We start from the raw sequence: 15,980 nt of genomic DNA on the forward strand, positions 1-15,980 counted from the left end.
AAGGTTAAGAAAGTAGTAAAAGGGATGGAAATTATGCCATTTTCTGCCTCCATTTTATTTCTTACTTTTTGCTATCCATTGCTAGCATGATAAATTAAGTATTAATCAATTAAAATGTATTATTTGAAACAAACCCAACACATAAAAAATCCACTTAATATTTTACTGTGTAGTCCTATATTTCAATCTGTAAGCAATATAAGGTCACATATCTTTGTTATTCAGAATTTTCCTAAGAGAGTTTGCTCTTATGGGTGAGACGCAGGAAAGAGAACGAGTGCTGTCGCATTTCTCCAGAAGATATCATCAGTGCAACCCCAACACTGTACCAAATGAAGGTAAATCACACATGCTGCGAGGGTGAGCATCTACCTCACATTGAGGCTGTAACATCACCTTTGTACCACCAGATAGCTCTGTTGTTCATGCTGTGAATTTGTTTTGTAGACAGTGTTCACACTCTGACCTGCGCTTTGATGCTGCTCAACACAGACCTACATGGCCATGTGAGTCTGAACAGTTACACTGAATGAAAATTACAATTTGTGATAAGGTTTTTTTCTACTCTGCATTAGGAAATGTGTGATACAGGCACAATAAATGTTTGAAAATGTTAAAAAGCTTTCTTTCTCTCTTATTTATGCAGAATGTGGGGAAGAGGATGTCATGTGCACAGTTTATAGGCAACCTGGAGGGTTTAAATGATGGGCACAATTTCCCCAAAGATCTTCTCAAGGTGAGTAACTTTAAGCACACACACACACACAAACAAAATGGATGCTTACACTTTCACACTGCTACAATGGCAGCTGTATGTGTTCCCTTTCTCGCTGTATAAATTTACAAATCTGTCTGTTATACAAACTGTCATATCACAACACAGATTAGTAAATATTTTGATTTCCGTGATTTATACACACAGCCAAAAGTGAATTTGGTAATAATTGAAATGAAAAGAGGGAAAACCATGCCTCCAAGATTCACTTCTTGAGGTACTGTATCTAAATTAAGAGGTAATTCATGGCTAGGTGTGCGTTACATGATGCATGATATGGCATTAGAAAGAAAGAACCACATGATGTGAAGCATTGAATTACCCTGCTTATACCATGCGCGTTTGCTAGCATTGACCTATCATTGATGTTTAGTATACAAAACTGTCTGAGTGAATAAAAAAAAATTTTTTTGTTAGTTATTTTATATACAGTAGTACATAAAATATAGAATAATTTATTTGATTAGAATATACAGTGAGGAAAATAAGTATTTAAACACCCTGCTATTTTGCAAGTTCTCCCACTTAGAAATCATGGAGGGGTCTGAAATTGTCATCGTAGGCGCATGTCCACTGTGAGAGACATAATCTAAAAAAAAAAAATCCAGAAATCACAATATATGATTTTTAAACTATTTATTTGTATGATACAGCTGCAAATAAGTATTTGAACACCTGTCTATCAGTTAGAATTCTGACCCTCAAAGACCTGTTAGTCTGCCTTTAAAATGTCCACCTCCACTACATTTATTATCCTAAATTAGATGCACCTGTTTGAGGTCGTTAGCTGCATAAAGACACCTGTCCACCCCATACAATCAGTAAGAATCCAACTACTAACATGGCCAAGACCAAAGAGCTGTCCAAAGACACTAGAGACAAAATTGTACACCTCCACAAGGCTGGAAAGGGCTACGGGAAATTGCCAAGCAGCTTGGTGAAAAAGGTCCACTGTTGGAGCAATCATTAGAAAATGGAAGAAGCTAAACATGACTGTCAATCTCCTCGGACTGGGGCTCCATGCAAGATCTCACCGTGGGGTCTCAATGATCCTAAGGAAGGTGAGAAATCAGCCCAGAACTACACGGGAGGAGCTGGTCAATGACCTGAAAAGAGCTGGGACCACCGTTTCCAAGGTTACTGTTGGTAAAACACTAAGACGTCATGGTTTGAAATCATGCATGGCACGGAAGGTTTCCCTGCTTAAACCAGCACATGTCCAGGCACGTCTTAAGTTTGCCAATGACCATTTGGATGATCCAGAGGAGTCATGGGAGAAAGTCATGTGGTCAGATGAGACCAAAATATAACTTTTGGGTCATAATTCCACTAAACGTGTTTGGAGGTAGAAGAATGATGAGTACCATCCCAAGAACACCATCCCTACTGTGAAGCATTGGGGTGGTAGCATCATGCTTTGGGGGTGTTTTTCTGCACATGGAAGGGGGCGACTGCACTGTATTAAGGAGAGGATGACTGGGGCCATGTATTGCGAGATTTTGGGGAACAACCTCCTTCCCTCAGTTAGAGCATTGAAGATGGGTCGAGGCTGGGTCTTCCAACGTGACAATGACCTGAAGCACACAGCCAGGATAACCAAGGAGTGGCTCTGTAAGAAGCATATCAAGGTTCTGGCGTGGCCTAGCCAGTCTCCAGACCTAAACCCAATAGAGAATCTTTGGAGGGAGCTCAAACTCCGTGTTTCTCAGCGACAGGCCAGAAACCTGACTGATCTAGAGAAGATCTGTGTGGAGGAGTGGGCCAAAATCCCTCCTGCAGTGTGTGCAAACCTGGTGAAAAACTACAGGAAACATTTGAACTCTGTAATTGCAAACAAAGGCTACTGTACCAAATATTAACATTGACTTTCTCAGGTGTTCAAATACTTGTTTGCAGCTGTATCATACAAATAAATAGTTAAAAAATCATACATTGTGATTTCGGGATTTTTTTTTTAGATTATGTCTCTCACAGTGGACATGCACCTACGATGACAATTTCAGACCCCTCCATGATTTCTAAGTGGGAGAACTTGCAAAATAGCAGGGTGTTCAAATACTTATTTTCCTCACTGTATCTAATATTCTGTCTGCTCTAAATCATACACAAAGATATATTTAATTATGATCATTAGAAAGCACTTACAATAGCTCTCTCACTATGAATGCACTGACTGTACCTTACTATCGTTACAAATGTTAATAAGGTGATACATTAGTTTAGAATTTTGATTAAATGGCTCAGAAATAAGTGTGCATTCAGTAGTTGATTTATTAATGATTTTTTTGAGAACATACTTGGCTGGTCTTTGTGTTATTGATTGTAATAGAAGTTTTTTTAATGTGGTCTTTTTCCCCTACACAAGTCTTTTTAATTTGTTAAAATGTTATTTTATTTTGAGCACCCACTTTATTTTTGTAAGAGGATAAGGTTGAATCTTTAGAGGAGGAGTTTTTGAAGGTCATCTGGTTGATTTGGCATGACTTTATTTTTCTAATCATGACCTGAATTTGCAGTGCGAAATAATTAATCTTTTTTTTGGTTTTATATGTTTCACAGGATGTACACATTAGCCTTCATTCTTCCAGGTTCTTAGTTGTCACATAATTGGGAAAAACTAGCTCAGCTTGGATATTATATTATATTATTTTATATTATAGTATATTACATTACATTACATTATAAAATAAATGAAAATAAATTTGTCTGATCTTATGGATGCTCCCACATAGACATCCTAAAGTTTTGCACTGCCTAAAAACTGAATGTTAAGAACTGCTTTTGTTATTATAATGACTATAAGGCTTCTATGATTTTTTTTTTAACGTGTTTATTCTTCTATGCCTATATACAGTAATGATTTGGTTGACATTTATGGCATTTGGACAATTTATGGCAATTGGAACTATTATTTATCTGATTTATACTAGTGAGCAGTTGAGGGTTAGGTGTCAGCCAGAAGAAGTGTTGTAGATTGTATTGTTTCTCATCAGGAATCTCAATCTACATCCAGGTTTCTGTAAAAATGCATAGTGACAATCCGTACTGTTAAAGTGCTAATAAAAACTGATTTGGGTTAAAAAAAAAAAAGAAAAGAAAAAATAGAGAAATCCCATAAATAAGTCTCATAAATGATCATGAGTGAATGCATTAAGCATTTACTGTAAGTTCACATGCAGAATGCAATATGTAAAACACAGGGAAATATAATAATGGTATAACCTAGCAACTGGAAGGTGCCTTGATAAAGAATGTGCAGAAGCTGAGGGTGTGATTAATCTGATAGCATGTGTGTGTAGGAAAGCCAGTGTGGGTGGCTGTTTAAGATGCAATCTGCTAGAGGGAAGATAATGATCTCGGTTTGTGGTGATGGTCAGTGATTTCATGCTGTGATTTTAAAGATGCTCTAGTTAATATGGAGCCTTGCATCTTAATGGCTTTTTTTTAATTGGACCTTAAAAACACAGACTGAAAAGCATTTGAAGTAAATAAGTCATTTTTAAAACTCTGCAATAATACTCTATTATATCACACACAAAAAAATCAGAGTGCTTTGTGTAAAGAATGTTAAATGTCAAAATAGTTCATTAGGTGCATTGAATAGCCAGTGTCCAATTACTAACTGGATGAGTTTTGTTTTGACTATAGCATCACCAGCACTGTAATGATGACAGACTGTTAATCTTTTGAGTTAGAAAAAGCAATTGTTCTCATAAGTGGGTGATGCAATTGTTCTGTGCAGTGATTCCCACCTCTTTCAAGCACAGCCTAATTATAAATATACAATAGGCATGTGATATGTTGGGATTAACAATCTGCACAGTAGAGGATTTGTATGAGTTGGTGACATTGAATCTCCTGTGTTTAAGTGCGCTTGTGAAAAATAAAAGGCAGCCTATTTTTATCACTCCAGCAGGATTACTGAGATCAGTGAATAAAAAGAGTGCACGTCATGGCCGCACCTGAACCGCTCTGGTCACGCCGGGTTTTTAAATCACAGTGGGTAGCCACCACACACACCAAACAACTCTGTCTGTTTTTTTCTGTCTCCCACACATGTGCTTTCAAACACCATCCCTCTGAAACACCAACACCTTCCGCTCCCTCTTTTGTCCTGACATATGCCTGCTAAGTAATGTTGCCAGAGGATGTCTATAGCGATTTTCATCAACTCAAGAAGGACAAGCAGTCTCTCTGTAGATCACAGACATTGTAGTGACTTCATAATACATGCACAGATACTACACCTAAGGTATTAGGAGTACTACCTCTCATGTCTTTCATAGAAACATTTATGTGTGCTTGATCATTAGTACCATAACCTGTATGTTGGTTTTACCTGAAAATTTTACCTCAAAATTGACCAAAAAGTGACCCTTTCAAATGTCTATTGATAATTTGTTTGTCTGTGCTGTAAACTTGGTTTCTGTTTTTGGCTACTTCGTGTGTCGGTATATGGTATACAATAAAAAGCCTGCTGAAAACAATGTAATCTTATGTACACTAATACACTAGTAATGTTATGTAAACTAGATTATCGTAAGGATCTGGACATGTCTGTTTTATTTTACATCCAATTATAGATTAACATTACAATTACTTAAAGAAATTACAGCCACTTCTCAGGGAAGGCCCTTCATTAAAACCTTTTGAGTATTCAGCCAGAAAAGCTTTATTGAAGTCAGGAACTGATGTCAGACGAGCTGGTCTGGAATTACCATTCCAACTTAGTCCGAAAAGAGTTCAGAGGGATAAATGTAAAGATCTGTACTGGCCATATATATATATATATGACCAGTACATTGTATTGTATTGTACATATACAGTGCTCAGAGAGAGAGAGAGAGAGAGAGAGAGAGAGAGAGTGAGTTAGTTATATCCATTACTGAGTATCAGTATCTTTTATTCAAGCTGACTCCTTGATTTATTTTATTTATTTGCATGATAGCAAACTGTCTTAAAGCAAACCACACCTCATGTGACTTGGCAACAGAATCTAGAAATGGTTGCTCAGTTACAAAGCTGATGTCAGCATTTAATTAGTGTCAGGTACTAAATCATACAAAGAGCCTCTGATATATTTTTTTTTACATACAAAAAGGTTCTCTTCTTTTCATCCATTCATATAATTCCTAATTCCCTGAATAGCTACTAGTGTGAAGTGTAGGCAAAAGATGAGCTAAGATGGTCAGAAGGCAACAGGTGAAGCTTTACGTTGGTGCGTAGCTCAGTATAGATGGAGTGCAAGGCTTCTGATTTCAGTGAGTAGCTCAGTGAAAAAAAGGGAGGACTGAGGATTGTAGCAGATGGGAATTTGCCTGCCTCCTGCTGAGATGAGCCTTTGTCAAGGTGGTGGCATAAAGGAATTGCAAATTTCACTATCTCCATCTTCATTTCTCTGCATTCCTCTTCCTCCATTTATTACCTCTTCCAATCTACAAATTGTTTTCTTGCCATACCTTATTGTATGCAAAGTGTACTTTTTTTTCTGTGTCTCCTTGATTGAGGTTGTGGAGGATATGCAAATAAGAGTCAAGAGCTATACCACATTATCACACTGCCCACACTGACAGCTAAACAGGCTTTCTCAACACTGCTCTGGCTTAAAAAAAAAAAAAAAACTTTTCATACACAAAGATACAGCACCATATGTTACTAATTGGGAACTGAGATTTTCATATTTTGTATTTTTCACAGGTTTGGAATTGTGATATACACTATCTACCACAGCCAGTCATTGTGTTTATTTGATTATGGTTTAATATTACATACTATGTTTTATAAAATGATAGGTTCCTGTAGGAAAAATCTAGTTCTTATTAACAATACATATAATCTATATGATGTATATTTGATCTCAATATATCATTTACTGCTTGTGTTATTATTTTTATTTTTGTTGTATTAATGAAGGGTGCTAATACTTCTTTTGTGCAGTGAATCTACCAGGGTTGTTAAAAGACAAACTACTGAAAAAGAAATCTTTCAAATAAAATGTAATAGAAAAATCTTGTTAACAAAAATAATACATTCTTTTTTTTGTTATAAGTGATGACTAGTGAGTACTTCTTACAAATATTGTACATTTCAAGATTTGGGGTTTTAATTCAGTGCACAGCATTTGCATGTTCTCATTTTGTTTGGTGGTTTCTTCTGGTTTCTCTAGTTTTCTTCTCCCTTTCAAAAATGTACATTGGAAATGATTAAACTTGCTTTCGGCTGTTTGATTTGGCACATGTTTTTATGCTGGATGCCCTTCTTAACGCAACCCTCCCCATTTATCCGGGCTTGGGACGGCTCTAAGGCTTGTGCAACCCTAATGGCTGGGGTTGGTTCCCTGACCGGGGATCGAACCCGGGCCGCAGCAGTGAGAGCGCCGCATCCTAACCACTAGACCACATTGGGGCTGATTGGCGTTCCAGAATAGATTTTGCCTCACAACCAGGGTGTCCCCTGTCTTGTTCCCTGAGTTTCCTGGTATAGGCTTCGGTCTCCCACACAGTTCTGTAGGCTCTATTCTAGGTTTGAAAAGGTGTATGAAGGTCTGTATGTGTGTGTGTATGGTGTACTGTAATAGACTTGTCTTAATTGCATCCATTGGATCAAGATAAAGCAGTTACTGGAAAAATCAATTGATGAATGGTACATTTGGAAGCGTTATAGCTGCCTTACAGCTCGATCATAAGCTGCCTTACATCTGGATGATGGTTTATACAAGGAATCCGGTCACAGCTGACTAAGGCAAGATTCTTAGAGCCTGTAGAGTACCCAGTGTCCCTGATCTTTTAGCAAAAGAAAAGGAAAAATTTAGTTGAAAATATTGAGTGATTAGACTTTATAGATTATAGAGACAAGAGGAGACTAATGAGCAAAGAGACCATTACACCATGAGCCTACTCCCGTGTTGTATCCTTGAACATTAACACAGCACATTAGCAGCTATTTCATTGAACCTACTGTGAATAAAAGATTCATTCAGTTTGATGTGAAGTAATTTCCTTCATGGGGGCAGAGCAACAGGTTAATTGTAGTGCTGCTGCCATATGATGCGCTGTGTTGGGGAAGCCAGCACTCAGCTCTGACATTCGCCAGAAGGCGGGACCAGAGCAGATCCGAGGACTGTTATTTGTTGGCTGGGCAGAGAGAAGAACAGGTTGGGAGAGGGAGAGAATGAGAGAGGGAGGGTGAGCACTCCTCCCACATCAGATATCCTACTCAGTGCATTTCAGTTCGTTTTCTATCTGCACCGCAGAGGAAGAAAGAGTCTGGAAGGAGAGGGATGTGAAACGTGTTCTGGTTTTTACTATGCACACAACATCAAGCTCTAGTGTGCATGAGAGAAGAAATGATAAAAAGATTGCAACCAAAATTGAGAGAGAACTTGGATGAAGGAAGGAAATACGGCGCATACTGATGGATACAAATGCAGACATCCGGAGCACTATGGAGGAAAAGACAGAAACAGGGTGATATAGAGGAAAACTGCGAAGCAACTATAGGGCAATCAAATTATCGCTTTGTGCCTACACTCTTTCCTGCAGTGCCTGTCCCCTTTCTTTGCCTTGCCATCTTTCATTTGATGTCTCTTTCCCTGTCCCAAAGGGGTGAGTGACTGTGACGTCACAGTTCTGGGATGCCGTTGTGAGTAAAGGCAGGAGTTGAAGTCTCCCTCTTTTGCTGCACTTTTTGGTCTTTGGTTTTCTCTTGGACATGTGTGCATGTCTGGTTTTCTCTTTTCTTGTGCCATGTCACCATTTTTTATCTCCTTAATTTATATCAAACCTGTAAGCGTCGTATGCAATGTATGTTGTCAGCTGTGCATGTTCATGGCATCACTTTGAGGATTCACATCTGCAAATAAAAGTAAAAACAAAACAGCAAGTCAGAAGGATCGGCAGCACCGCTTCCTTGTTTGTCTGCAATTTCTTACTGCTTTTGCTCAGAGTAGAACAGAAAGTTCGCTCTTGTGATGGAAATCCCAGGTTTGGAAGTTATTTCATTGTGCATAATTAATAAAACTGAATTTATAATCAAAGAGCTGGAGTCTCCACAGAGGTTTTCGAGGGCTTCTCAACTTCAAGCGAGCCAAGCTGTAAAGAAGCTCCCATCCTTTTTTTAAATTTTGCACTCACAAGAGCTGTATCTGAACTTCAGTGTTATCTGCGAGCTATTCAGGACGGTTGAGAAATTAGGCTCCAGGTTTTAAAATGATTGGAGTGAACAGTATCCACTCGGCGGGGCGTCTGCGCTCGCGCTCTCTGTGCTCAGTGCGGTGTGGCCGGGACTTTAGTGTCACGGAACCATTTCGCTACACCAAAGCACCACGGTCACGTTCTCTCAGGCCCTTAGCTTTTCCTGATCTGCTGGGCAAAGTACAAGATGGCCAAAACCATCCTCAAACACGCAAGAGGAAGGAAAAGGTATGTCTTCATTATTAGATGGAGCAAAGGCTTAAATGGGTGCATAGGTAAATGATACTACATCATGTACACCATGAATGTGATGCCAGTATAACAAAGGGCACCATACTCACACGTTTACACATTCATTCACATCTAAGGGTCAATTACAGTTGGCAAGCCACCTGCATGTTTTTGGTAAGAAAAAACTGAAGAACCTAGCGGAAACTCATTCACACGGCTAGAAAATGTGAAAATTGTCGGTACCCTGGAGTTATGGCATTGCTCCTGTGTCACCATGCCGTTTTTCAATTCGTTGTTGCAGTTTGTATATATTTTTTAAAACCTTTTGGTTACGCAATATTAAATATAGTCTACTAAGTGTATAACCTCTTAGCGATATTGCCCATATTTTATGTGAACATTTTTTGTATTGTTCTGTTTATTGACACATGGCTTTTTCATTCATTTGCAGGCACTCTATAACTCCATCAAGAATGAAAAGCTGCAATGGACAATGTGAGTTCATCATTTGTTTTTTCCCTAAATGGGCTGTTTTATTTATATATTTTCTCTTATTTGTATTCTTTTTTTTCATTTTTTTTATTTGCATATTTAAAATGATACATAAGCATGCATAAGAGCAGGCTTCTCTAGTCATTGTCCTAAATATTCATGCTCAGTAAGGTGCAGTAATGAGGTGCTAACACTGATTACATGGTAAGATGGTGTGTGGTGGTAAAGCATTTTTCCTGCAGGTCGAGGTGCGTGTGATAGGTTGAGCTGACGTGTTTCTAACCTGGGCAAAACCACGTGATGTCCTGGCCCCTGATTTAGACTTTGGCTTCCTGAACTCTGTTTCTATGACTACGGCTCCCTAGTTGCCTTAGTGTAATTACAGGTCGAAATCTTTCTCTGCCTGATGCACATTTGTAACTGCACTGCTACACACTCACACAGAGCAAGAGAGCAAGCGTGCTGAGTCGTTTGTCTCCTCGAGGGCTTTAGCGCTGTTTGTTGGTATGTTGTGAACGAGGGAGGAGAGCTGGCTGCGTCCTCTCTTCTATTCTCTTTCATTCATCTGTATTCCTTTCATCTATTTTTCTCTATCTCTCTCGCTCTCTCGCATTCACTCACATTCAGTAACTCTGCTTCTCTTGTACTCGCTCTCTCAGAACCTGGCAGGGAGTCTAGCAGTTACTAAGCAACAGATGAGAGCATTACCATTTGGGAGGCAAAGACTACATACCAGTTTGAGAAAGAGAGAGAGAGAGAGAGAGAGAGAGAGATATTTAAAGGTACAGGCTTCAGGCTGTGCTGTGCTGACTGGCTGGAAGGAAATGGCGTTTGTAATTAGCTGCTAAGGCATTGACCACTAAGTCAAATAACATGAGGCATTTACCAATGACTGGAAATAACATGTCCTTTTTTCACAGTAATAGAACAATAACAAATAGTCAGAAGTGTTGATTAATTTTCTGTACCAGCACAAGTCTGACAGCAGATCCAACTGCAAGGTTTATAATATGTACTCATTTAAATTCATTATCATTATCTGTATTAACTATATTATCAATATTAACATCATATACAATGATTTACTATATGGTAGCCACAGATTAAAAAACTTAATTTTTGCATTCTGTGGTTTGCTCTGTTGACACTAGACAAATGTTTGTGGACTCCTGACTTTAAAATGAATATGTTCTTTAAAAAAATTATTTTTGAACATCTCACATGCAATTCCACATCCCTTGAGTTATAATGCTGTTATAATAACCTCTATGCTTCTGGGATGATGTTCCCATTAGATTTTGGAGTGTGTTTTTGTCTATATTTGTGCTCATTTGGCTAAAAGGGCATTAGTAAAGTCGGGCATTGTAGGGTGAGAAGGCCTGAGGTGTAATCAGTATTCCAATTTATTCCAAAGATGATCAATAATAGGATAATAGGTTTCTGTCATCTAGTTCAGGAGAAGTGAAATTTTATGCTACATTATCCAAAGATATCATATACAATTGTGTACCTCCAAATTTGTGTTAACAATCTATCTATCTATCTATCTATCTATCTATCTATCTATCTATCTATCTATCTATCTATCTATCTATCTATCTATCTATCTATCTATCTATCCATCCATCCATCCATCCATCCATCCATCCATCCATCCATCCATCCATCCATCCACAATGTAATTTGGCATTTACTTACAGTACTATAAGAGATTATTCAAATCATGTGAAGATTATGCATTTTTCTAGATATAAAACCATTTGTGGTACAACCAAAAAATGTAAACTGAAGATAATTTTAACTGGTCAATTAGGATGACCTTTATAAGTTTGTGTGGGCATCTGACTAATAGTCCCTGAGTAGTCCTGCATTTGTGAATTCGGAGTACATGTGTCAGTTAAAGAACATTAGTATTCTGTATGTAGGTATCTAACTCGCATCTAATTTACATGACTGTGACAATGTCCACTGTTTTAAGCCCTATACAAATACAATAAATTGAATGGAATATCTGAATGGCATACATGTGAAGACGATAATGTACTGTACAGGTTTGTGCCATTTTCTTGTAGGCTCTTGTGTAGGAGTTAATATTGCTTATTATTTCTGTGTTTTTGTCACTGTGTGGGAGTATATGCACCTTAGAGGTCAGAAAATTGAAAAACAAATATTTTGAACATCACTTGATTATTTTTTACTAACAACTATAGCTTTATTATGAATTTTAAACATCTACTGTATCAAAATTGAAAGTATTAGTGTGGTCTTATTTAGAGCTGAGCAAGTGATTGTCTCAGAGAGAAGAAATGTCTGAGTTTGAGACACAAAACTGCACTGCACTTAAATTACTTAGTTCGATCAACGGATCACACCTCCACCTGAATAATCAGATTGATGGGAAAGCAGCCAATTGCTATTGTAGGTGTTATGGTGGGCATGTGTTCAAATCAGATTTTAGATCTGGGTTTGATTCTACTAGGAGTATTTTATTGAAAATAGGAAAATTTTGATCTACCAATAATCAGTATTTTTATTGTGAAAGATGTTGGCATTTAAGGTTTCTGCATTATGTAGTGTCTTAATTAGATACAAAAAATGTTAAGGTATATACAAATATTCATTAAATGCTCAGTAGTGATCTTAAATGTTTAAACTATCTATTACTTTTTATACAGTGCATCTGAAAAGTATTTGCAGCGCCTTTTGTTTTGTTACAGATTTATTCCAAAATGAATTAAATTTATTATTTACTTCAGAATTACATAAAAAATACTCCATAACAACAACGTGAAAGAAGTCCCTGTTTCCACTGATCATACCTAAGATGTTTCTACAACTTGATTAAAGTCAATCTGTGTTAAATTCAGTTTAATGGATATAATTTGCAAAGGCAAACACCCGTCTAAATAAGGTCCCACAGTTAACAGTGCATGTCATAGCACAAACCAATCAATGAAGTCCAAGGAATTGTCTGTAGACCTCCGAGACTGGGTTGTATCAAGGCACAGATCTGGGGAAAGTGTACAAAAAATGTCTGCAGCATTCAAGGTCCCACTGAGCACAGTGGCCTCCATCATCCCTAAATGGAAGAAGTTTGGAGCCACTAGGACTCTTACTACAGCAGGCTGCCCGCCAAACTGATTGATCAGGAGAAAAGGGAATCAGGAGAAAAGGTGAACAATAATCCGAAGGTCACAGTGAAAGAGCTCCAGCGTTTCTCTGTGGAGAGAGGAGAACTTTCCAATCAGGCCTGTATGGTAGAGTGGCCAGACAGAAGCCACTCCTCAGTAAAAGGCACATTACAGCCCATCTGGTGTTTGCTAAAAGGAACCTTAAGGACTCTCAGACCATGATTAACAAAGATTTAACTTTTTTGGCCTGAATTCCAAGCACCATAGAGGAAACTGTTGAATTTTAAGGAAAATTATGAATTTAATCCATTTTGGAATATGGCTGTAATATAACAAAATGTGGAAAAAGTAAATCACTGTGAATACTTTCCAGATGCAAGGTATATTGTTAGTTGGCAAAGGTGTTATTTACTAACCAAATTACTGACAATTTTATATTTGAAATTATAATTAAACTAAATTGAAATCATTTTTAGTTTAAAGTTTAGTTATATCATTTAATGAGGATTATTTATTAATTAATTAAGTCACCAAAAATATATTTTTTTTTCAGGTTTTTTTTTTTTTTTTTTTTTTGCATTTCATTGTTACAAGCTGTGGTTGGAAAATATTTCTACATTGTATAAAATATTTTACATTTTTACAATAATTGTTTTCATAGAAGCTTAAATAAAAGTTACAAATTGTATTTTGTTTTAGCCTGTTATAATAACTAATAAGCTCCCAATATTTCCACATGTATACAGTAACACTATGTGAAATTTGATATGTGAATTATTAATTTGTTTTAATATATTATATTAATAAAAACATATAAAGCTAAAACGCAAACACATAAATATGATGGAAGAATATTATTCTAAAACTTTAAATGAAGAAATCTGAAGATTGGGATTCTGGAGAACTGGTTCACTGTGTTATGATCAATCTCGTAGAAAGAATAGACTGAGCAATTTTTCACATTCTGCTCTTTGTGTGTGTGTGTGTGTGTGTGTGTGTGTGTGTGTTTAATTACAGTGATGAAGAGGAAGTGTGTAAGTCTGTGTCAGAACTGGCTGACAGCAGGACAGACTCTGCGTCCCACACCCTGAAGAGGATTACTAGTGGCGGTGCTCCTCTCGTGTCTCTGGCACAGCAATCAAATGCTCAGTTGTATAAGAAAGGCTTCCTTGTGCGCAAGGTGCATGCTGACCCTGATGGCAAGAGAAGTATGTTAACCTTCCTCTGTATGTATGTGTGTGTGTGTGTGTATATATATATATATACAGTCTTTATATAGTGTGTGTGTGTGTGTGTGTGTGTGTGTGTGTGTGTGTGTGTGTGTGTATGTATGCTTATGTATAATTCTAACTTTACCAACCTATTGTCACAGCGCCTCGAGGTAAAAGAGGATGGAAAACATTTTATGTCTTCCTGAAAGGACTTGTCCTTTATTTGCAAAAGGTAACTTTAACACACTCATCTAAATGCATTTTCTTACTTTAACTGAAAATCTATTTTATATTTAACCTACTGCATCTACAGTAGGTGGGCAATTACTAAAAAAAACATAGACAATATATATAGTACATTTAAGAATGTACTAAAATGGTTTATCTAATTTTCAGCCACTGAAACAATACAGAAAACATGAATTCTGCTTACATATCACTGTGGGTAATGTTCACATTTTTTACTGCGCTGATTGGCTTTCAGAGTGACTTTAGTACGCATAAGCAGATGTCTAATGAGGACCTGAAGAGCGCTGTGTCCATCCACCACTCTCTAGCTATGAAGGCAGCAGACTACAGTAAGAGACCAAACGTGTTTTACCTGCGCACTGCTGACTGGAGGGTCTTCCTGTTCCAGGCCCCGTAAGTTTTCCATTATGTGTGCTAAAAGCAGAAGTAATTAAGAAATGGAATTAAATTTGTATGAATGCAGGTTGAAATAATGCATAGATCAGTGCTAACGATGCAAATCAAATAAATAAACAAATACAATGATGGCTGGGAATAGGAATGGATTTACAAAACTTTTACAGTATATTGATAATTTATACCAAAGCACTGTTGAGGTCTTAATTATGGAAGGTTAGAAAGTGATGAATTGCCTATAATGCCAGCTCTGACAGTAGTTCCATTTGCAAGGCAAATTACAGGTTTTTATTAATTAGCCTAATTAGCTGATTCAGATAAATGACAGTTTCTATAGTAACATCTATTTTACAGGGACTTGGATGTGCCACAAACACATTCAAATAAGAAGGGTATAATTATTTATTAATAGATACATTTTCATTTTCAAGCCGAGTAGTTTTTTTTAGTGTGCGTGACAGTTAATCTGCAATGTTGGGTTGTCTGACACAGGAGAGTCTTCAGGATAAAATCATAAAAGCTTTGTGGCTTTTATATAGTAAGGCAAAATGTGAAAATAAAGAGTATTATTTACGATGATAAAGAATACACACACACACACTTGGTGCCCTGACTCCTGGGTGTTGATTAAATGCAGAGCTCATCGTGGCCTCGTCAGTGAGCTCCACCCAGATGGATGTTCTGTCATGTGGCTCTCAGGGGAATGGATCCTCTCCAGCCTGAGAGTCTGGCCTAGATAAATCTACCGAAACACTCGTGCATGCAGTGCTGTTCACAAGGAACATAGTCATGTACAATAATATATACGTTTGTGTAGTTTCAAGTTCCTGGCCGAAAGGATTGGTCTTTGTGCATCGTTTCATTTTCCATAATTGTTTATAGTGCAGCATTCTTAAAGTTTACATATTGATAGGTTCACCATAGTTTATTTAGAGTCCCCCCCCCAGGCACTGGGAATATTTATGGGAGTTCATCAACGTAGGTGTGATTGTGAATAGTGTGAAATAATTGCACTTTTCTAAATACATATTTATTTGCTTTTCTAAATACTCTTTCATTTTAAATAAATATGCTTCCTTAAATATTTACTTCTCTAAATACACATTTTTATTACTTTTTGATGACGTACATGTACATATATGTACTTCATCAAAAAAGTAGTTAATAAATGCATTTTGCAAGCTGAGTGACTGAGTGGTCTGACTCTTTTCTTGGTTCTGAATCTTTCTGCTTCTGTTTCTCTGTGTGATGCATGTCATGATGCAGTAGCTCCTGCAAATGACTCTGGAAAAAGATAGCTTTC

At 37.3% G+C, this 15,980-nt stretch overlaps 1 protein-coding gene across 1 annotated transcript in view; it reads left to right on the plus strand.

The window, feature by feature from the left end:
- LOC124403015 (PH and SEC7 domain-containing protein 1-like) overlaps nt 1–15,980 on the plus strand; it is a 28,179-nt gene that overhangs the window by 9,061 nt on the left and 3,138 nt on the right. The window contains exons 7-13 of the mRNA XM_046876544.1: nt 226–338; nt 448–506; nt 647–736; nt 9,650–9,693; nt 13,839–14,029; nt 14,194–14,264; nt 14,517–14,674. Of these exons, the coding sequence (XP_046732500.1) occupies nt 226–338; nt 448–506; nt 647–736; nt 9,650–9,693; nt 13,839–14,029; nt 14,194–14,264; nt 14,517–14,674 (726 nt within the window). The remainder of the gene's footprint in view (nt 1–225; nt 339–447; nt 507–646; nt 737–9,649; nt 9,694–13,838; nt 14,030–14,193; nt 14,265–14,516; nt 14,675–15,980) is intronic.

This window comes from Silurus meridionalis, chromosome 2 (assembly GCF_014805685.1).
Source record: "Silurus meridionalis isolate SWU-2019-XX chromosome 2, ASM1480568v1, whole genome shotgun sequence".
NCBI lineage: Eukaryota > Metazoa > Chordata > Actinopteri > Siluriformes > Siluridae > Silurus > Silurus meridionalis.